This window comes from Ornithorhynchus anatinus, chromosome 16, assembly GCF_004115215.2.
Source record: "Ornithorhynchus anatinus isolate Pmale09 chromosome 16, mOrnAna1.pri.v4, whole genome shotgun sequence".
NCBI classification, from domain to species: domain Eukaryota; kingdom Metazoa; phylum Chordata; class Mammalia; order Monotremata; family Ornithorhynchidae; genus Ornithorhynchus; species Ornithorhynchus anatinus.
This window is the reverse complement of record NC_041743.1, coordinates 33,722,356-33,746,333: the sequence shown is the minus strand read 5'-3', so window position 1 is coordinate 33,746,333 and position 23,978 is coordinate 33,722,356. Positions and strand designations below refer to the sequence as shown.

Sequence of the window (23,978 nt, the reverse complement as noted above, 5' to 3'; positions counted from 1 at the left end):
AAAGGCCAGGAGAGCCAATCAAGTCTGAGATGTATTTTCTTAGCTTTGTGAGGACTTAAATATTAGAGCCATACGACTCTATCAGGTCTGGAATGAGAGTTTGAATCCATGCTATAGCGAGTCATTGAGGGCCTAGATGGGAGTACTATGTTGCTGATAAGGAGAAAACAATTTGCAGTTATTCATTCAGCAAAGCTCCTCTTGATTTCAGAAGAGAAATGGCTCCGAGATGAATACACTACCCATTCCTGGTCTAATTCACCCACTTCGCTATTTTTTCCTGGGATAGAGATTGGACCCTCTCAGGATCGCACCAGTACAGTACCAGTCTCAGCTACAAGAGGGAAGAGTCAAGCGGAGGTACACCCACTTCATTCCTAAGCCTGGGCAGTGGCTTGCAAGTGGAAGGCTATCTGCCACAAGTCAAAACTCCCCTGTGCTGGGCAGCAGCATCACGGGAGAGAGTCGAGGGCAGAGACTCAAGTTTACTGTGTGGAAGGAGGCAATGGTAAACTGCTTCCACATTTCTACCAAGCAAACTCAGGGATGTACTACCAGAGCGATTGCAGGTGGAGGTGGGGCGTTCTGAGAGAGATGTGTCCATGGAGTCATTAAGGGTAGGAAACGACTTGACGGCATAAGACAAGAGAGACTGGAAAACTGATTTCAAACCCTAGAAGATGCTGGGTGACAATCTGCTGAAAAGTCCATAAGGGCAACTATTAAATGCAAGAGTTGCCTTTCCAGAAACACAAATCACAGCAAGGGGAGGGCTGAGGGGTTTCTGAGTAACTAATAACTTCTCCAACTGCATCCCCAAGTGCCTCAAGTTCATTCCTTCAATATTTGCTGTGTTCCCTTAAGAAAGTACTCAAAGGCAACTGCAGTACTTAAATGGAATGCAAATTGCTGAATTCCAGGTATTTAAACTATGTTTCCAAAAACCTATTCTGGAATCACTGAGAGAAATCAGTAGCAGTTAAAATCCCTTTAAACGAGGACTGATCCATAAGTGTTATTCTCCCCTAAAATGTTTCACTGCTTGATACTGGCCTCTGAACATCTCATTCAAAAGTAGTTGCCATTAGCAAACTATCAACACCCAACCTGGGCCACGCTTTCAACCTGGGACCTTTTTCTATATTAGTTACAGACACTGCTAAGGATGAGTGAGACTAGAAAGATGCTCTATTAAATGAGGATCAAGTTAAGAGGCTCTTACATAGTACAGGTCATGCAGGCTGTCTAATTTCTGGAAAACTATTCCTCTTTCCTGCAGCAGCCGTATAGCTTCCTTAAATATGCTGTGGAGTGATTTGGAAATGGAGCCATTTGTAGAATCCACCTGAAAAACACAAAAACCTCATGATTTGTAAAACCTACTTTGTGAACTTTAGAATCAACGTCCCTAACCAACTGGATGCTAAAGTTACCCTACAGGAATGCTTGCTGATGAGTCAAGGAGGCTTGGGTACTTATTATACACTTTTCCCAGGGCTGGCAACAGCAATATTTAGGAAAGGCTGCCAAAATATCCTTTGCAATGGTTTTGCAACCTAGTTGTGACAAAAGCAATTTTGCTTGGGAATAGTTTATTTCTGTTGGTTCTTAAGGCTAGGAGGAAAATCAATTGCTCCTTCCACCACCAAGAACTCAAATTATGTTGTAAACATTAGTGAAGGCCATCAGCAGACTGTAGCTGTAATGATGGTATTTCAAACAATGGTATTTTTAACAGTATTTGCTAAGCACTTACTATGTGCCAAGCACTGTATTAAGCACGGGAGTAACTTATATCAGTTAATTAGGTTGGACACAGTCCATGTCCCACATGGGGCTCACAGTTTTAATCCCATTTCATAGATGAGGTAACTGAGGCCAAGAGAAGTTTAAAGATCTGCCCAAGGCCACGCAGCAGACAAATGCAGAACCAGAATTAGAACCCAGGTCCTTCTGACTCTCAGGCCCGTACTCTATCCACTAGGCCCCGCTGCTTCTTGGCTTACTGTGTACTAAGCGCTATGAGATCTTTCGTATGAAAAACAATTTTACATGAAATACAACGGTAAAGTAGGCAACACATTTTATCCTCATTTTTAAGTACATAGTGAAGCATAAAGAGGATCAAAATGATGATGGAGGGAGTCTTCTCACAAAAATAATAGAACTTCGCTCCCATAGAAGACTTCAGGACCAAGAACCTGTGCGAAAGGGAGTAGTGTGGCCTAGTCTAAGCTCTATCACTGGTCTGGTGTGTGACCTTGGGCAAGTCATTTTATTTTTATGGTCCTCAGTTTTCAAATTTGTAAAATGGGAATTAAAATGTTTCCTGCTCATCCTCCCTCGCAGATTATGAGTCCTGTGTGGGACCAGGGATTGTGCCCAACCTGATTACCTAGTATATACTATATATACCCCAGTACTTAGCACAGTGCTTGGTAGATAGTAAGCACTTAATAAATACCAACTTAAAGAATTGATTATAGTGAGGGTTTTTTTTTTTGCAGTGCCATCTGCCAGCTGTGTTTTGACTGGGGAACAGAATATAACAACAAACAAGTAAACAGGCAGGAGTGTAGTACATTCTTTCTAGAAAAATGATCCAGGGAGCAGGTTGAAGTAAGGACTGGAGCGGGGAGAGACAGGATGCAGGGAGATCAGTGAGGAGGCTGATACAGTAGCTAAAGCAGGATATCATAAGTGCTTGGCTCAGTTTAGTAGTAGCTTGGATAGAGAGAAAATGGCAGAGTCTAGAGATGTGTGAAGGAAAAACTGACAGGAATTGGTGACAAACTGAATATGTGACTTGAATGAGAGAGATGAGTCAAGGATAATGCCAGGGTTATTGGCTTGTGTGACAGGGAAGAAAATAATGATGGGAAAGATGGGGGAGGACAGAGTTCGGGTGGGAAGATGAGGAGTTCTATTTTGAAAATGTTTAGTTTGCATGGCCAAGAAGAGGACAAGGCTGGAAAGGTAGATTGGGAATCATCTGTGTATAGATGGTAGTTGAAGTCATGGGAGCAAATGAGTTCTCCAAAGGAAGGGTGCAGACGGAGAACAGAAGGGGACCCAAAACTGAGCCTTAAGGGGCCCACAGTTAATAATAATGTTGGTATTTGTTAAGCGCTTACTATGTGCCGAGCACTGTTCTAAGCGCTGGGGTAGACATAGGGGAATCAGGTTGTCCCACGTGGGGCTCACAGTCTTAATCCCCATTTTACAGATGAGGGAACTGAGGCACGGAGAAGTTAAGTGACTTGCCCACAGTCACACAGCCGACAAGTGGCAGAGCTGGGATTCGAACTCATGAGCCCTGACTCCAAAGCCCGTGCTCTTTCCACTGAGCCACGCTGTGGGAGGCAGAAGAGAAGCCTGCAGAGTGCAAGCAACTTGAATGGCTGCTTTTCTAGCAGTAAGCAAAATTCCAGTCCATCACTTTCTTATCAGTAATTACTAAGGACTTACAGTATACCGAGGCAGTACAAACAATAGAAAAGAAAAGGTTCCTGCTCTCAAAGAGGATTTTTGAAGTGCCACCTGGCAGAGACAGCTCTACTTCTGAGAGACTAAAAACCCAGTTTCAACAGTGAACGGAAGAGGGCCTTCAACAAAACAGGCATTCTGTAAATATAAACAGCATGTGCCACTTCCTTTCCCAAATATTTACCATTTCCCTGAACTGAATAAAAATACTGTAGACTCAAGGCAAACACCACAAATATTGCTTCCAAGTGTCTTATGGATATGCTCACATCTAAAAATAATTTAAAAGGATGAAAAGGAGAAGCGCGGACGAAGTTGCCAAACTCTAGAGGAAACCACAAGGGAAGAGAGTGGCTGTAGGTTCAGCGCAGTAAGCCGTATTATTCTAGCTGGGGGACTGGGTAGATCCAGAAAACATATACAGTTTTCAGTCTAAAATTTAACTGCCAGAGAAACAATACCACTGCAATTTGTGCTAATCATTTTATTGCTTTTTCCGAAACTGGGCCATCATGTTGCTTGGCTAGCCTCGGTTAACCAATTAAAGGATGATCACATTTCTTTATAACCCTTTCATCTGCTCAACGGCAGCAGGAAATGAAAGGTCCAATATTAAAATGAATTTTTCTTCAGGTACAAAATTGTATAATGATAAGACTGTAACATCTGTATTCTTTCAGATTAGAAATCAGAATACAGTAAATTAGAAAGGTATTGATTCTGAGTTGACCTCTCTCACCAGAATAATATATGGCAATAAATTAAGCAACTAGTATAATGCTCTGTACACAGTAAGTACTAAATAAATACCACTGATGATGTTAGGGGCTTCCATAAAAAAAAAGCAATTGTATGGGGACTTTCTTGCTGCCCTACATGTAGAATTTTCTTCATCTATTTATGTTGCCATTTACCATTTACAAAAGCATTCTTGAAATATCAATTTCCTTTAGACCCTCCTCTCAGCAGTTCTTGCAAACATACTTATGAATTGACATCAGAACTTGAAAAAAGGATTAAGAGCATTAATAAAGGTAACATATTCCTGGATATTTTGGGATGCCTGTGGATTTGTGAGGCAGGCAATCAAATTTCGTTTTATGGCTATACTCACCTGTTCCGAGCAGATCCCACGAATAACAGGCTGATTAGCAAGGGAGATCAAAGTGTCCACAGTTTCCAGCTCCCGTGGGTAAAAGGTCAGCACTTTGTGCTCAATAAGGAACTCTTTCACTTTTTCACTCAGCAGAATAGTTAGGCTGGGAAGGTCCAGGGCACTTGGATTGCTGTTGAGGAAGAAAGTTTGAAGAAGATATCAAGGGAAAACCTTGAAAAAACATCCTGGATATTTTTTAAACAAAACAAAATTAATCTGTGTAGCAGAAAGCAAGCTTGCATGCCACTAAGAAAATTCATCTGAGCAAATGTGTCTAAAATACATTCAGGAAGGGACTAAGAATCAGTACCTCAATCTAGAAACCAATCAAAAAGTGGCAAAACCTCATCAGTGCTGCCTCCCAACAGTGCTCGGCAGCTAGTAAGCGCTTAACAAATACCAACATTATTAATTTAAGTTTCTCTGATTCTTGAATAGAGGGAGTACTTGATCATTTAAGTGAGGGTTCAAAGAACTGCACCCAATATAAGAATCCAAACCTCCGTTGTAAGAAAAAAACTGATTATGAAAGGGATAAATATTTCTAAGAGCTTCAGGCTGCACCAGCTGCCTGCAATTCACCTCAGATAATTTCCTGAGACCGACTGGACCCAAATTCAATCCCCCTGCTGCCTAGGTCCTGGCCTGCGTTTGCTCTCCCAACTACTAGCCTAAATCAACTCCATCCCCTCAAGTAGCCTCTTCCCACAGCTGCCAACTCCAGCTTAAAGTTTCAATTTGATCCCAGCTTCCTCCACAAAAACTTGGCACAGAGTCACCCCCACCAGTGGCAGCTCTGGTCTCTTTACTCAGGCCATGAGCTAGTATTTGGGCCCCTTCATAGGCTCCCAGGCTGGGTTCACCATATCGGCCATACCTCTTGCCAAGAATCAACTGCCTTTTTTCTCTCCCACATCCGCCTCCTGATTCAGGTCCCCTTCCTCAGCACTGACTTCAGCCTCGTTCCACTCCCTCTCCTCTGACCTGGACTCATTGACCTAGAGACAGAAGGTTCAGGAGGGAACTAGGTGGGCTCTGGAGCCTTCTCAGTGTGACAGAAACCCCACGAGTGCGGGGCCCACTGTCTAATGGCGGGGGGGGGGGGGGAAACGTGGAGCCGGCAGCCTGGCTTCAAGGTAAGCAGCATGCTAACTGGGGCTGGCTGCCTCCCCTGCCCTGCCCAAAAACCTATGATGGTCACCAATTCCATGAAGGCAATGCCCTCTTTCTCCATGGAGCTGACGGCTCACCGTACAAGATTTGCTAAGAACAGGGATGGTATGGCAGAAACGAATAGAATTATGGGGAGGGGCAAAAACCCAACAGGACTTGTATATTTATTCTCAGTGTAACAGCTTGGTATTTGATTCAGAATTGAAATGCTATGCTTCATATGGAGACTGGCATTAACTTACCTCAGTGCCTTCTCGTTCATTAACTCTGGGATTTGGAAAGGCTGGTCGTAAATTTTTCTATAGATATCTGGAAGCTCTAGCATTCTTGCGATCTGAACATCCCACACTGGATCATTCACTCTGTCTACCAGAACACGGTAAAAAATATCATACTATCACCACTGTTTACTGAAGGCCTACTCTACAAAGCACCGCAATAGGACCGCACCAGATGCAAAGGCTTCCATCGTTCCCCCACGGCCCTCCCAGTAAGCACATCACACAGCAGGAAAAGTGGCAGAGCCAGGATTAAAACCCAGGCCCGTGCTCTTTCCACTAGGCCACTGCTAGTTACAGTCTATTCAAATGTAACAGAAAGAAGGTATAGATTAGGATGTGCCTATTCAACTGACTGTGCCAAGTAAGAACACTCTGTTTTTGCCTATTGCGGTTTTGACAAAAATTTAAAAGCATTACATCTATTGAAAAAAATAATACATGCATGTACAGCCATTCCCATAAACAACCTATTTTTAAAAAATAAAATAAAATGAAGAAATGGAAGCTCCTGTACAGAATTCTGGAAAATGTGGTAACACGTTTTTATCTTCCTAGACACATTTCATTTTCTGTCAAGATCAAAAAAACTTAAGGACGAAAGTGTAGTTCTGCTTAGGTATTGTATTTTGCACCTGTTCTTGACCCCTACCTGCAGACTACCCATCCATACCCAACCCGAACCGGCACTCTGTTCTGAGTACCTGCTGAGTACACAGGTTAATTTCAGATGTGAAGGTCTCTAACAGTGATCAAGATCATCCTCTGCATTACCTGTTCCTAAATAGCAAAAAAGCTAAAACAAATCATTTAACCAAATACAGATCCTGTGATATACCCAAAGGTTCATAACTAGCCTTAATAAATCCTTATCTCTAGCTAGGTTTTTGACTAAATAGGATCGAAGCAAACATGGATTTGGCAGGAATGTCCTTTGCTTACAATACGTGGACGCCTGAACTTCTCGCTGATCTCGGTAGACGCGGATATGCCCTCTAATTCGGATAATATCTCCAATTTCCAGTTGGGTTTTCTGACGTAAAACTTCTTGCAGCTTCTTAAGTTGTGTAGTTAGGTATGGACCACTAACAGTACATGGTTGGGTCCCAGCTGTTTGGAGAAGACCAGAGAATTGCACAACACATTAACTCCACAAAAATTTTTTTCACCACAAAAGTTAATTTGTTATTCAAACTTAACCTTGCAGTACCATATTTTTTCACCTGTAAAATGATGAACAGTTATCCCAAAACGAAGGGGGCTTAACAACTTCTAGAATTGTCATTTAGTTCATGAAAGTACCGGGCAGTAATATTTTACTGATCATCCAAAAATCTGAATGAGGAAGTGTCTAAAATTAAATAGCTATGAATATAATAAAAATGACAATATTAAGAGATATGTGTTTTGAGATTGGACATAGACTGTGAATCTCGGTGGGACAGAGGCTGATTTACTCCCATTTTTAAAATGAGGTAACTGAGGTCCAGAAGTTATGTGACTTGCTCAGGATCACACACACAGTAGGCCAATACCAGGATTGCGACTTAAACCCAAGTCTCAACTCCCAATCTTGAGCTGTTTCCACTTGGTCAAGCTGGGTCCTTCAAATCTCTAAAGACTCAGGTGGGCCCTAATTATAATTATAATGAAAAATGCCTTCCAAATGTAACTGATTCTAAATGTTCTTCTTAAAGGCCCCGATCTGGCTTATTTTCAAATCTAATCAATATCCTTTCTTTTTCTTTTCTAGTAATATAAATGAAACTGAAGATTTACTTATAACCTTGTGATAGCTTTTGCATAGCTCATACTATTTCTCAGTGTCCAGGATGCACACAGAATCCTTGCAGTTTAAGAATTAAGAAGTACCCAATACTAAAAATATTGAAACTAATACCCACAAGTTTCTCTGAGCTACGTAGGAAGTGTGAAATTATTTAAATGGAGTCATTGCTTGTGATGTTGTTGACAAGTACTCTTGCACTTACACTGAGTTCTAAATTTTTAATTATACCTTAATTTCATAGCATTATTCAGAATTTACAGATGATGAGTGCTTCCTACAGCACCTTTGAAATTGTAAGGCTGACACTGGCTTGGGCCAGAAGAGTTCAGCTTTCAAGTACAGGGTAAACTGAATTGCTAAAAGCAAAGAACTCAAGCTGGGCAACTTAATGAATATAACAAGACAAATGAAATATAACTTCACTTTTAACCCCATACTTTATCTTCTCTTAAAATTGATACTAAGGGTCTTTTTCTTAATTTTGCTCCAAACACATACCCTACAATGTAGGAATATTCAAAAAGCCACCTATACAGGAATTGTATTTTCAGGTTCTCTCTTGCACAAACAATTTTAGAGGTCAGGTAAAGACATTTTCTGAAAAACAGATCCATAGGACATGTGCAACACAGTCATTTTGGACTAAGGATAATTACATTTTGAGAACAATTGGAAGTTACAGATAATTTTAGAAATAATCAATAGTATCATAAGAATACTTTACAAACTTTCATGTTGTACTTCACCTCTCTATACTATTAAAATTATTTATAATAAAAACAGCCATTAGCTGCATGCTTTCACTGCTAGAAGAATCATCATTTTACCTTTAATACACTTTCTGATTTTAAGTGAAATTATTCAGGAAATCAACATTTCTCAGAGATCATTCTTGTCTACAAGAGGAATTTGACTGGAAAAGCAAGAAACTATATAGTTAAGAAGAACTACTTTTTATAAAGCAATCCTGACAAAAAAAAATCCCAACCGACACAAACTCAGATTTTGAATTTGATTTGTCACATTCTAAAATAAGTGGTTGAGGTCAGGAAGTAAAAGTCTGAGAAACCCTTAGACCATATTTATATAAAGCTTCTGCTGTCTAAAATAAACCTGAATTATTCTAGTGTTCTTCAATCAAATTAGAGGATTGGAATGATGATCTGATTTTTGGATTGAAAACACGTTCTGGAAAAGGAATAATGAAGATAGTGGGAAGTCAACTGTTTAAACTAAAAGCAAAGATTTCAGAAAACACATTTCTAAAAGAACCGCACTTGTACAGGCCAACCCTGGAAATCGGAATAAGCCAAATTGAAAAGTAAAAGATGAAGCTACTCCAAATATTAGGAGAACTTCTTTTAGTGCATTTGAGTAGAAGTCCTACCCCTTAAGGACATTAATATTCATCCCAGTCCTCCTACCCTTAAGTACATAGTCTTATACTCCATTATTTCCCCTAACCATAATTTATTTTAATGTCTGTCTTCCCCCGTAAACTGTAAGATCCTTGTGGGCAGGGATTGCCTACCAACTCTATTGTACTGACTTTCCCAAGCACTTAGTATGGTTCTCTGCCCACAGTAAGTGCTGAATAAATACCAGTGATTAATTCTGTTAAACTGAGATATTAATACAATTCATCAACAGCAACAAATATTTACCGAGCACACTCATCTACTTAGCATTTTTCTGAATGGAGAAAACACAGTTCCTGCCCACATAATTTAATTCAAAGAGCTACTACTCATATTTTCAAAACACTAATTTTTAAGTTGTTTTCCATCTAATACCCCTTTCACGTATGGCTCCCAAAAGGCCAACATACCACCTAAGCACAAATCAAAGAATTTGTTATATTTCGCTGAATATTTTTGAGTCTCTCGATAGTGATGTCAGTTGGAAAATGTGCTTCCTGAAACCCTGGACATTGCAACTATTCAAATATGATTTTAAAAGTTTATTCACCCAAATGACGAGGTTCCATTTTAAATCGGAGGAAGAAGTCTCATGGGAACCGCTACAGGACAGTGCTAAAACACTGCCATTTAGATTAACAGGAAGAAATGGATTTTACTGCAGACATCTCAGAGAGCTGTCTGAAGGCACTGCTGAATATACTGTGGGATGTGAGCCAGGGAGAAAAAAATGAACAAGAACACTACTAGATCACTGGAGGGTCAGTTTTCCCAGCAGTCAATGATTCGGGGTGCTTCACAGAGAATCGCTCATGTAGAATCTACCAACATAACTCATACTTTTAAGGACCTGAAAATTCGGCCTAATGAGCTAGCCCCTTACTGAATAAAAAATATGCATGGTCTTATCTGTAAAATGCAATATTACAGTACCTGGAGAGGTTTTGGAATCTCTTTCATTTTTCCAGCAGATACAGTTTATAACCCCTGTGCTGTCATCCACTGCAAAAACAAAAAATTCAAAAATCAAGAGGCAAATAGCTTGACCCTAATGACAAGTCCACTTTAAAGTGATCTTTTATGTACTGAAATACACTTGAAAATGCTCACACATCTTGAAAATATTTCCATTTTTATTTTTAAATTATTTCTGCATTTAATAATCTCATTGGCAAATATAATGCATTATCATCAAAATCTTCAGCAGTGTTTACTGAGTCACTGCTGTAGGGTAAGCTCTACTCTAGACCCTTGGGAACAATACAGCAGAAGTAAAAGACCTGGTCTTTGCCCTTGAGAAGCAACATTAAAATATTTACTTTTTTTGCATACTTATAAGGCCACGTGCATGTTTTTCATTTTCGTTTTCAAGTCCTGGGAAAAGAATTAGGTCTATTTAAGTTAGTCGTCATTATCAACAAGCACTTTGTGGACTCCTAGAAAATGGGTAGCACTTCAGCCAGCTTTATACTGCATCCACTTGCCATGCTCAGGATCTTACTAAATTCCTTCGAACTTTCACAATGATTTTGTTTCAATTATTACTCTTGCCGCAGAAAGGATGCCCTAAGAAAGCAGAATAACTCCAGATTCTCAACTTGTCAAAATTGTGAACTGAAATGAGAATCATTTATTACTAGTATTGACTGAGCACCTACTTTATTCAAAGCACAGTCCTAGGTGCTTTATCAGGAAGTAGAGTAAAAATGAAAGCCCTAGTTCCCCCCTACCGGTCAAGGATGTCACAATCCAATGGAGAAGGCAGACACATACACATTGTACATATACCAAAGAGGCAGGAAGAACAGCCGATAAAATGACAGTGCAAAAATATGGAGAAAATTAATATACAAAACAAGACAACATTAATGGAATAAATAAATTGAAACACTGTTAGTTCTCTTCTAATGTGGGAGTTGGGTCCCTGAGATACCTCATGTTACAGAAAACTGGCATTACAGTAGTATTAGTAATTAATAGTACTAGATATTGTATTTATTTAGTGCGTAATACATTAGAGAAGCAGCGTGGCTCGGTGGAAAGAGCTTGGGAGTCAGAGGTTGTGGGTTCTAATCCCGGCTCTGCCGCTTGCCAGCTGTGTGACTTTGGGCAAGTCACTTAACTTCTCTGTGCCTCAATTACCTCTTCTGTAAAATGGGGATTAAAAACTGTGAGCCCCGTGTGGGACTACCTGATCACCTTGTATCCCTCAGCGCTTAGAACAGTGCTTTGCACATAGTAAGCGCTTAACAAATACCACCATTTATTTTATTTTTTACAAACTTTGAAAGAAATACCAAATGTGGGACATATTCCCTACCTACAGAGATTTACGCTCTAATGGGGAGACAAACTTCGAAACATTTAGAAACAGTGAAATCAGAATAAGTTGAATTTCAATTCAATTGAACAAACACACAAATGTATAACTAGACACAATCAAAGCATTCAATCGATTATTGAAGGCTTAATTTGTCCAGAACACTGCACTGAGTTTTTGAAGAGTACAATACATTTGGTCGACATGATCCCAAAACAGCAAGAGATGGTGGTTGGGTTGATACCACAGGGATATAGATAATTAGCTGCAGAAGGCTTCTTGGAAGAGGTGGGATTTTAGGATGGCTTTGAGAGTGGGGAGGGCTGAGGTGTGGGGATCTGGTCAGAAAGGGTGTTCTAGGCTGAAAAAACAGCACACGCAAAGGCTAAGAGGTGGGCGAGGTAAATGCAGGTTACAATTTAAAAGTGGGCGTGGAGGTAGTCACTGGTGCTAATTCTGATACTGTGCACAGGCTCAAAACTATTTCTTCCAACCCTGCCTTACTCTGTACCCAGATGTGACCATCCAAAGAATGTGCCCTAATTCCTCAGAACCGGTCTCTCCAAAACATGTACCAAAAACACATTCTACGGCAGAACTGTGTTTATGCTACTGTGGTTGTTGAGAAAACAAGGCCTATGAAAATAGCAGTAAGTTGGAGAATGCCGACTGGAGATGAGTTTTCAGAAGGGCTTTGAAGGCGGGGAGGGTCGCGGTCTGGAAGTTTTGAAGGGGAAGATATTTCCAGACCAGGAAAGGGCATGAGCAATGGGTCAAAGATAGTGAGGTATATTAAGAAGGTTGGCTTGGGAGGAGTGAACATGAGCTGGGCTGCAATGGGTGAAGAGAAGTGCCATGTGAGGAGACAGCTGGGGACAGTGGTCAGGAGGTTTGGTTTGATCAGGAGAGAAATCGGTAACCATGGTGGGGGAAAATGGGGAAAGAGGGTGCTTAACAGAGAAATTGTGCTTTTTGAGTAACACCGTAGAAAGATGACTGGGGTAGCAGAATGGAGGACTGACTTCAGTGCAGAGAAAATGTAAACTGGAAGACCTGCATAGCAGCAAATGTTGAAGGCAGAAGATGACGACAGCTTGAATCAGGGAGGTGCCCAAAAGGGTGGAGAGGAAAGGGTGGTTTCTGGAAATATTATATAGGGAAAACCAGCAGGATTTTGACAATGACAAGGGCCTATTAAAAGAAATGATACTAGCATTGATATTTATCTCCTACTCTAAAATTAGGTAGCACTACTAAAAGATACACCACCTTATGATTTGAATACTTGACTGAGTCTGGAGATTTCAGTTCCATTTCTTGGAGCTCTGACGGTGATTTATGATTTATGGAATCCAGGGATTTATGAGAGACCCCTGAGTAACAGCTAAAAATCTTTCTGATTCAGAATCTTCTTTTGGTAAATTGGGATAATATATTTTCTTCCTTCCTATCACAAAGAGATGCCTTGACAATTATCAATGTAACACTGGGAAAGTACTTCCAATTCCTAGATATAAACCATTAAAAAAGCACAAAGTTTTATTTACATGAGAATAATAATAATATTTGTTAAGCACTTACTATGTGCCAAGCACTGTTCTAAGCACTGGGGTAGATGCAAGGTAATCAGGTTGTTCCACGGGTGGCTTACAGTTTTAATCCCCATTCTACAGATGAGGTAACTGAGGCACCAAGAAGTTAAATGACTTGCCCAAGGTCACACAGCTGACAAGTAGCGGAGGCAAGATTAGAACCCACATCCTATGACTCCCAAGCCCTTGCTCTTGCCACTAGGCCATGCTGCCCTCATACATATTCGACTCAACATGAAAATAAGGACCATCTTAGAAAAGAATCAGGTTAAACCTATGTAGAAATTTAATGCCAAGTAAGTATGGGGAGGCCCAATGTAAATTCAAAGAATTTATTTATGTTTAAAACTCTTAATTTGTTTAAAACTCTTTGTGAGATTGCTGAAAATACTCTAACAAATGAGGTTTTTTTTCAAATTGTTCAAGCCAAAGGGAGACCACTGTCAATCCTACAATTAGAAATCAGAAATATCTGCCCTTTGGCTAGTCTAATACCCAGTCTCCAACAGCAATATTTGATGGGCTTTAAAAAAATAATTCAGTACTATTAGGCATCTGGATAACTAGATAATACACAACAGGAAGGAAAATTTCCTCTTCTCCTTAACTGGTGATCAGTTAGTGCCTCGAAGCAGGAAGAAGTCTGACTTTTAACACACAGACCTCATTTATTTCCTCGATTTTTAAACCTTATTTGAAAGTGTTTTCAGAGTTCCAGAGAGGGCATAGACATTGACTGGACTTAAGGGAGTCACTGCTGAAATGGACTGCTGAAAGGGACTCATTGCTAAGTAACTGGATGCTCTCTCCAGGTGATGCAACATCAGTTCCTCCATGGGCAGCCGATCTAGTTTCTGTTTTTAGCTGTGAGGCAAGTCACACAGTATGAGCAGGGAACTGCCCAAGCACAGCTTTCCGTGAACAAGGCACACCAAAGCTGAAGAAAGAGTAGGGAGAGGCCCCTTGGCAGGTAGCCTGGAAGCTAACCGGAAAATTGTGTGCTGTATAAAGAGGAGAGCTTGATTCAAAGAAGCAGCAGGGGATCATAATCGAGAAAGTTATTTTCATCTCCAAACACTTTAACATTTCACTCATTTTCCACAGTACAGGGAGAAATTTTTCTCTCAGACTGCTGCTATGGCAATAGATCCATCCAAAATCTCAAATGCTGACTTTTAAAATAGTGAAAAGAAAGCCTAATTTCAGCTGTCAATACAGTATTCCCCATATGCCACCTTCCAGTTGTGTGACAGGGCTATAATGGGTCTGACATTGGGTCTGGGGTCAAGCTGAATGTCACACAGATAAATTGGTCAGGGCAAGGAAAGGACACGTTGACATGAAAACCAGATAAACTAAGAAACAGATGCTAAGGGCCTTTCCTGGGTAATTTACTATGAAAAATGAAATTAAGTCAGATAGAAAGAGAGTGCTTTAATATGATCCCAGCTGCAGGAAAATGTCCATTGCTAAAGGATCAGGACCAATTATATCCTGCTTTCTCACAATGAGTCAAGCGGAAACACAGTCAGGCTAGCACATTTGGTCCCACTGGATGGGAACACGCACCCAAAACATGAATAGACTTCTGGAGTATTATGAATCATGAAGCAGCCAGTACAAACGATTACCCAACAGTCTATTCCAAAGTAAAAATTAAAAATAAATGAGGAGCCGTGGAAAAACCTCTGGGGCCCCAAAAGAGTGAGGATGTGAGAGAAAATTTCTTCTTTTGGTGAAGATATCTGTTTCCTTCATATGTCAGTCACACAAAAGTATCTGAGCACCCACGGGTGCCCATAAACACAACTGCTTCTTCCGACATCTTATCACGTGTCATCCAGACAAGTGTTGTTGGAGAAGCAGTCCCCTAACACCCACGCTGCTTTCTACTTAAAACATGTAGTGAAAACACGTTATGAGATTATTGAGAAAACTGAAACATCAAAATACCCAAAGTTGTTCTTACCTCCATAGATAAAAAAAGCTTCTCGCTCTTTCATTCCAATTACAGTTCCTAAAATGTCCACCTGCTTAATTGGATGTCCATTATATAAAAATATGCCTACAAAAGAAAAAAAATGAGGGTAGGCACCAAAACTTTTATATGCTTTCTGCACCAACTATTATAGAGTTGATGTGGGATAAATGTGGTAGAAAATTATTTACTCTATGCTTAAATCAGAAATATGGAAACACCCATCTTATACTCAGCAAGTATTTATTGAGGGCCTATAGGGTCTACAGTGGGGTACAAATTTAAAGTCACTTAATTACCTTTAGATTATATACTTAATTTGGGAAATCAAGTGTTCATCTTGAAATTGGATATGGGTACTCTGAATATAACAAGATTAAGTCTGACAAAACAGACATTTTATAGGGTTGAGGAAAATCAAAAGAACAACTGTCAGTTTCACATCTCATCCAGTATTTTTCTCAATATTTGTATGCTTCTATAGTAAAGAAGGGTATATTATCAGTCCATCCCTCCAGGGTCAAGCATAAGATAGTTCAAAAGATCCTTTAACATGTTTTGTCTGTGTTTTGTTTCCAATGTCTAGACTAGTGTGGTTTCTACCTCCTCTAAAACTACAGAATAGTCTACTGGAAGCACGGTGTCAATTTTCTTGCTGATTCACAGGCTACGCCTACCACTTTGTTTTTAAAGAGAAAATACTTCAGACCATAACTCTCTGTTATACCGTGTATACGTTCAAATTAATAGAATCCATTTAAATGCAGAGGTGAAATGGATCAATCATCTGGACTCTGGCTAGCCCACCAGGTTTGTAACATCACTCGTGACCCTTCTTTAAGTATCTAGAATGACTCTTCCAGTTGTGACTACACTTTTTACTTCTATGTTCCCCACATAATGCAATGTTCGCCACACAGCTGACACCCAACAGATCCAGTTGCTGACCTGCTGTTAAACAAAGATCTATACTTATTCTAAGAATAGAATCTAAGGATGTGTACATTCCAAAAGGAAACAACAAAAATTATTAAAGGAAACAAGCAAAATAAAACTTTCAACAATAATTCCAAAGCAATAATGAAAGAAAGGTTCAGTGAAGAGTACAAAAAACTCTTCAACCCTATTTTTATTTAAACGTCAAAAATAAAAATACAAAATGCTTAAATTCTCCTCTCATTAGGGTTCAAAGTTTTGGATACCAATTGTGCCAAATGAAATAAGCTTAAAGAAAAAGAAAGGAGCAAAAGGTAACAAAATAAGAATACTAATCTGATTACACTAGAAAATAGTAAATTGTCCCATTCTTTCTTAATCACCAGAACAATTCTTAGTTCTAAAAACATCTTTTAAAAAGAGAACGCTTAATTGATTTCAAAATTAAATGTAAAATACTTTACATGTCTCAATAGTACCGCAGTTATTTCCGTAAGCAAAGATCCCGCGTATGTTTCGAAACATTTCCTCTATCTGAAGTATCTAGGCACCAGGAACATGTTTCTCCAGATTGAGAGATGAGTTATAATACTTGAAGACGGGTTAAGACCCCATTGGGCCAACTCTGCTAACAAGATACATACCTGGCACTTGCTTGGACTCTTTTATATTCAGGATGTCTCTTATGTACAATTTTGCAAATGCTAAAAATACAGGATCCAAACCCCAGAAGATGGAAGGTGTCTCTTCGTATTTTCTGGCCTCAGGCTGCATTTGGACACTAAAATACTAATTCCAGTTAACCCTCCATCACCCACAGTCACCGAGGGGGATTATCTGACAATAATCTGTTGTCGTAAGACAAAAGACAAAATGCATAAGAGAAATTTTAGTAGAGAATGAGACCACCAACTTGGGTTAGCAATGGGTAGAATTTCATTCATTCAATTGTATTTATTGAGCGCTATGTGCAGAGCACTGTACTGAGCGCTTGGCCAATTCAGCAACAGAGACAATCCCTGCCCAACGACGGGCTCACAGTTAGCCTCAGCTCAAACTGCGGTGCAATTTCGAAGTGAAAATCCTTCTCAGCAAACAACCTCGCAAAGTGGTGTTTCCCCAACCCCGCAAAACGTGTCGCTGGAGCAGCAAAAGCTCGTCCCGGTTGGGGCTGCCCAGGGTCCCACGTTAAGCCAGGGGCTAAATGCTGGCTTTCCTTCTTGCTAACCTGTGCACTTGACTTTCTTTACCCCTTTAGTTACACGCTTGGACGGCTCTTTGGGGATCGGGCGTGGCTCGGTTTCCAGCCTCTCTGGGCACAGGCCGTGCCCGCCCTGGCTGTTGTGTCGGGGAGCCGAGGCTGGAGGATGCCCTGCCCCTGGGCCTCTGGCTTTTCCAGGCAAATGGAGGGAGAAGGTGGAGAGAAGAGAAAGACGAAGAAGAGGGGGAGGAGGAGGGGGTGGAAGGGCGGCCACTACAGAGTCCCTGGCAAGGCCCCGGCAGCAGCGGCGGCCTGGGAGGCCGAAGGGGCCGTCGCTATGGCGACCGCTCCCTGATTGACAGGCCGCTCCCGCTCCTCCTCCAGGGCCGCCTCCGCGCACGCGCAGTCCCTCCGAGCCCGATCAGGCCGCTGAGACTCCGCTCCTCCCCTTTTCCCGAGCAATTCAACCTTTGCTAGACTCGGATTTCATCGGTCGTTCATTCGAGCCTATTTATTGAGCGCTGACTGAGGGCAGGGCACTGTACTGAGCGCTTGGGACGTACAGTTCGGCAGCAGGGAGGGACAGTCCCTACCCAACAACGGGCTCACAGTGTAGAAGGGGGAGACAGAAAACAAAACAAGCAGGCATTCATTCAGTAGTATTTACTGAGCGCTTACTATGTGCAGACCACTGTACTAAGCGCTTGGAATGGACAAATCGGTAACAGATACAGTCCCTGCCCTTGGACGGGCTTACAGTCTAATCGGGGGAGACGGACAGACAAGAACAATAGCAATAAATTGCTATTTATTGATGCAGACGGGCATCAAGGGTATCAAGATACATAGAATCATAATCACATCATTAATAAAATAATAAATATAATAATGATAAACCCAGGTCCTCTGACTCTTGCACTGTATGAAAAGGACCACTTTTCTTCCCCCCAGCAAATCCCTCTGAGGCCTGGGACCCTGGCTCAGGCCTCTGGAGACATGCTGGTGGGAGGGGAGGAGGAAAATGAGCACCAGTTCCAGGAACCCCATCTCTCCTTAACGGCACTCCGCCTAAATCCTTTAGGATCTTAAATCCCAAATCCAGTCAGTCCTGGGCATCCATTTCCTCATACCCAGGGGGCTCATCGAGAGACTCTCAATGCCAGCCTCTGGCACCAGTTATGTTTCTCTTATTCTTTTGCTTTCCCTTCCTTTTGTGAATTTTCCTATTTCCTCCCTGGCAGAAGAATCTACGAGGGGATATTGATTTCCCGGAGAGACTAGAAAGCTCCATTTAGTTGCGAAGTGTGATATTGGGCCCCTTTACTGGAGGCTCAGTGTGCATCACTGTTTGCAAATACTGCTTCCTTAATTGGCCCCTCTGCGTTGGCTTAGGAGCTCTTTTCGTTTGCACTTTCGGGGCTGCAACAATTTTTATCTTTCATTACAACATCCGGTGGTCTGAACTGGTGCTACTGATGCCTTTTATGAGTCATGAACACAGTTCTCTTCATATCTGTTGGAATATAATTAATCTGGTTCTGGGTGGGTTCGTTGGCCATTTTCCAAGTTCCCGGATATTGTTCTTTGTTATTTGTTTTTGTTTTTTTGTTTTTGTTGGGATTTTTTTGGAGACTATTTTTTTATAGAGATGACTAGCCTCGGATAACACGACTTCTCAACTTCACTGATGATGGTACTATAAAATAAAGACACAACTTCAGTCACTCTGCTGTTCTTTCCCAAATTTGCCAGTGAAGCATCCTTGGTCACTTCAGTTCTTATAGAGTGCTAAAGTCCCCAGTGTAGTCTTGATGTGATAATGCTTTGAGAGTAGTATATTACACTGCACAGCACAATGTCTATTTTCAAAGTCCACTGGACAAGAAGAATGAGGAAACAAATATCCTCTAAAGAAGTGTGAATTGCAGTTCAAATTAAGTAAACATACCAAGAAACAAGGAGACCTCAGGGCCTTTCCCCCAAAATGCTTAATACATCCCTGGCCTGGTTAAGTGCAAAAGTGAGTAGGAATAATAGTATTTTTATTAAGTCACTACTGATTCAGGGTACTGTATTACGCACTTGGGAGAATATTATAAAGTTGGAAGAACATGACCTTTATTTGGGCTCTTGGGCATCTGACTTACTTCATGGTACCAAAAAAAAATCAAAATGGGAAAACAAATCATAAAAAACCAACCTGGGATCTGCTAATACAGACTGGAGTCGAACATAAACTCATATATGTAGAGGGAATGTTCTTGCATTCACTCCTGGAAATGCTATTTCTCTGATTTACTGCCTTTAATTCAGTGAATTTATTTTGAGGGTTGGGAGCAGGGAAGATTTATTCATTCAATCGTATTTATTGAGTGCTTACTGTGTGCAGATCACTGAACTGAGCCCTTGGGTAAAGCAAGCAGATATTTGAAATGCAGGGAATCTTTGATATGAGAGTTTATAAAATCAAGAAGTACTTGTTGAAGTCAGATGAGAAGCAGAGGCAAAGGGAAAAAGATTCAAGAAATACTAGGGAGAATAGAAAGTGGGTGAGTGACAGCAGGAAGAAGAAATCAGAGAGGAGAAGCAAGAGGAGCAAACCTCCTGTTATCTCAAGCCTCAGTAAGGAAAGGCAATCTGGGAAAACTACAACTTTGTCCTTCAAATCCTTCTGGGTTTGGAATTAATTATAATAGTGATTTGGACTTGTTAAGTGCTGATGATGTCCCTGGCACTATAGTAATTGCTGGGGTTGATACAAGTCAATCAAGTGAGATACAGTCCATGTCCTGGTATTAATCCCCCTTTTACAGATGAGGTAACAGGCACAGAGAAGTTGAGTGACTTGTGAAGTTTGTGAAGCACTTGCACTTAATATGTGGCGAGGACTATACTAAACTCTCTCCCAGAGCTCTGGGAGAGATACAATTATACTGGACAAGGACAGAATAGAAGAGGGAGAACTGGTATTTTATCCCCATTGTACAAATGAGATAACTGAGGCACAGAGAAGTTAAGTGACTTGTCCAAGATCACCCAGCAGACAAGCCGCAAAGCGAGCATTAGAACCCATGTCCTCTGCCTGTGCTTCTCCCACTAGGACACACTGCTTTTCACTAGGTCACACTGCCTTTATAATCTAGTACTGGCTGAGTACTTTCATAATCTTAAGAAAAAAAAGACTGTCATAGCTACAGCTACATGCCTACATTCCCCATCCCTCTCCATCCCTCTCTGGATTAACTACTTCATCAGATCACAGATATTTGGCCTGAATGTCCACTGGGGTAGTGTATCTCTGAAAATCCTCTAAATTCAGAGATTCTGCTGTTTATAGCGGCATTAATTTTCTGTAGCCATTAGGGAGCTACCTAGCAGTTCACCACTATGGCCAGCCTTTTCAAGAAGTAAGCAACAAATTTTAATAGAGTCAAATTCAAAGGAGGAGGTTGAGTGGGGATCATGGCAGTTAAATTGAAACACTTAAATCCACAAATCTTTGAATATGAAGAACAATTACCTTTATAAGTGAGCTTCATATTCAGAGCTTATTCCAGGCTTATAGACCCTCCAAAAATGACATGCTCTCTTACTTGCTTGTCTATCAGTCAGTCATACTTATTGAGCGCTTACTGAGTGCAGAACACTGTACCAAGAGCTTGGGAGAGTACAATATAACAACATTACAGACACATTCCCTGCCCACAGCGAGTTTACATGCTAGAGCACAATGTTTCAGTGTTTCTTTGGACAGTGTAATAAGTGTAAAAAAACTTCTGTAAAAGCAATCAGTTGCAGATGGCTGATACAGACTGATACAGAAGCAGCACGGCCTTGTGGATAGAGCATGGGCTTGGGAGTCAGAGGACCTGAGATCTAATCCTGACTTCGCAACTTTTCTCCTATGTAAACTTGGGCAAGTCACTTATCTTCTCTATGCCTCTAATACTGTATCCGTAAAATGGGGATTAAGACTGCGAGTCCTTTATGGGACTTGGACCGTGTGCAATCTGACTAGTTTGTCTCTAACCCAGTGCTTAATACAGTACCTGGCACATAGTAAGCATTTAACAAATACCATTTTGTAAAAAGATTTTCTGTTGTTCATAGTGTTGCTTTTTCCGGTTTTCTTTATGTTTATTATCAGCCTGTAATACTGGGTTGATTCTGAAAAGAGGCTCATTATCATCTACATGTCTACTTTGGGTGTGTTTTAGGGCGTAGTCACGAGCATTTAGCAATCTCAGACTGAGCAGCTCTAATGACAGCACAGACTAATTTAAACTGGACTGGATCTACTATATAGCCCCTTTACACTTTCTTGGGGACGAGGGGAGGAGCAGACATGCCACCCTGAGTTCTGACACAATGGGTCATTCCATAAAGGAATAATCCTCAAGATTTTTTTGAACTTTTTAGGGCAATCACATTTATTCAATAGATGCTGAAGCCCAGATGATACGGATGGTCCCAAATGCTTTGTCAGGTTGATAAAAACAATGTGAGTGCCTTTTCCTGTTATCTCACATTCTACAGAAGCAGTGTGGCCTAGTAGAAAGAGCATGGGATTGGGAGTAAGAGGATCTGTGTTCTAATTCTGCTCTGCCACTTGTCTTCTGTGTGATCTTGGGCAACTCATTTCACTTCTCTCTGCCTCAGTTCCCTCATCTGCAAAATGGGAATTCAGTATTTGTTCTCCCTCCTCCTTAGACTGTGAGCCCCATGTGAGACCTGATAATCATGAATTTACTCCAGGGTTTAGGCCAGTGCTTGACATGTAGTAAGTGAGGCTTAGTGGAAAAAGCCTGAGTTTGGGAGTCAGAGGTCGTGGGTTCTACTCCTGGCTCTATCACTTCTCAACTTTGTGACTTTGGGTACATCACTTAACTTCTCTGTGCCTCAGTTACCTCATCTGTAAAATGGGGATTAAGACTGTGAGCCCCAGGTGGGACAACTTGATTACCTTGTATCTTCCCCATTGCTTAGAACAGTGCTTGGCACATAGTAAGGGGTTAACAAATACCATCATTACATAGTAAGGGTTTAATATAAACTCATTGTGGACAGGGAATGTGTCTGTTTCTTATTATATCGTACTCTCTAAAGCATTTAGTACAGTGCTCTGCACACAGTAAGTGCTCAATAAATATTGAATGAATGAATGAATGAATGAATGCCACAATTATTATTACAGAAATCACATTCTTTTGCCATGCTGTGATCTAAGAGGCATATTATATTGGCCTCCCTGCTCCCTGGAATTCCATCCCATTTCATAACCACTAGACTACAGCTCTCCCCATCTTTAAAGCCCTCTTGAAATGCCACCTTCACCACGAGGCATTACTCAATCAGGATTCTTCTTTCCCAGGTCACATCTCCTAAATATTTATTCATTCACCTATCCATCTTTTCCTTCTCTTTTTCTATCTGTAAATTTGGTATCTTTCTCTGCTGTTCCACTATAATCTGGAGGGACTGTATCTTTTACTTCTTCCCTACTCTCCCAAGTGCAGAGGACCAGCACCTCTGTTCTTTGGCAATAACCACAACACTTCAACAACTGAAATACTTTATATGCTTTCTCTGTGATATGTAGAGATCCTTAGTTTGGTCGGTCTCGTAGCTTTAATGCTTTTCGGTCTTGACAACCCACGACTGGTTCCCCAGATTCCTAATGGACTGCAAAGTATCCCTCAGTTAATCCATCGGTGATACTTACTGAGCTCTTACTGTGTCTTTACTGAATGTCTGGGCAAGACGGTAGAATACAAGAGTGTAGGTGTAGATGATCTCTGCCCAAAAGGAACTCACAAACTATATACGTAAAGTATTTGGGATGATGGAAATGAATCATGTTTGTTCTATTCGAGAACTCACGGACAGGCTTTTCCTTTGTAGATTTCAGCATCCCCAAGGCTGAAATAAAAATAAGAAGGTACTCTTCATAATATGAGGGAGGCTCTTCTCATAAGCAAACACAAGACAATGGGTGTTTCAGCATGACAACAATTGGATCAAGCAAGACATAAGAGGCAGGTTAGGCAGCATTTCCCAAGCACACTGCAGCAGGGTGGAGTAAAAGAAGGAAATCACCAGTTAGGCCTGCTGAGTTTAATTACTGAATGACTCCCACAGCCATAGAACTGGGAATAAAAAAAGTCTCAGGAACTGCCCTAGCAACTTCCTCAGAGCCTCACTTATCACCCCTAGTTTCTATAAGGAGAAGCAGGTGCACCTAAATTGCTACTTTAAAATGAAGGTAGGGTGCTTGGAAGCCAATGGTGTCTGATTTTGGTTTGAGATTGTAGCCTAGTGGATAGAGCATGGGCCTGGGAGTCAGAAGGTCATGGGTTCTAATACTGGTTTCACCACCTGTCTGCTGTGTGACCTCGGGTAAGTCACTTCACCTCTCTGGGCCTCAGTTACCTCATCCGTAAAATGGGGATGGAGACTGTGAGCCCCACCTGGGACAACCTGGTAACCTTGTATCTCCCCTAGTGCTTAGAACAGTGCTTGGCACATAATAAGTGCTTAACAAATACCATCATTATTATTATTACCTGAGATGGGCCCCTCATTTTATTGGGGTGTACTTGACTGTGCACCCCTTAAGCCTTTTGATACTCACCCAAGTCCCAGCTAGGGTGA

General features: G+C 41.0%; 1 protein-coding gene across 4 annotated transcripts in view; it reads right to left on the bottom strand.

The window, feature by feature from the left end:
* Nucleotides 1–23,978, bottom strand: part of STN1 (STN1 subunit of CST complex) — a 47,612-nt gene that overhangs the window by 6,000 nt on the left and 17,634 nt on the right. Inside the window, exons 1-8 of one of the 4 annotated variants that reach the window (XM_001512193.6) lie at nucleotides 17,355–17,655; nucleotides 16,771–16,974; nucleotides 15,182–15,277; nucleotides 10,234–10,302; nucleotides 7,036–7,203; nucleotides 6,058–6,181; nucleotides 4,601–4,772; nucleotides 1,223–1,345 (exon numbers count right to left, since the gene is read on the bottom strand). In XM_001512193.6, coding sequence (XP_001512243.1) covers nucleotides 1,223–1,345; nucleotides 4,601–4,772; nucleotides 6,058–6,181; nucleotides 7,036–7,203; nucleotides 10,234–10,302; nucleotides 15,182–15,277; nucleotides 16,771–16,900 — 882 coding nt within the window. In that variant the 5' untranslated portion in view covers nucleotides 16,901–16,974; nucleotides 17,355–17,655. Of the gene's footprint in view, nucleotides 1–1,222; nucleotides 1,346–4,600; nucleotides 4,773–6,057; nucleotides 6,182–7,035; nucleotides 7,204–10,233; nucleotides 10,303–15,181; nucleotides 15,278–15,917; nucleotides 16,006–16,590; nucleotides 16,667–16,770; nucleotides 16,975–17,354; nucleotides 17,656–23,978 lie in introns of those variants that run through there. The other 3 variants (XM_007667651.4, XM_039914381.1, XM_039914382.1) reach the window with 3 other exon arrangements.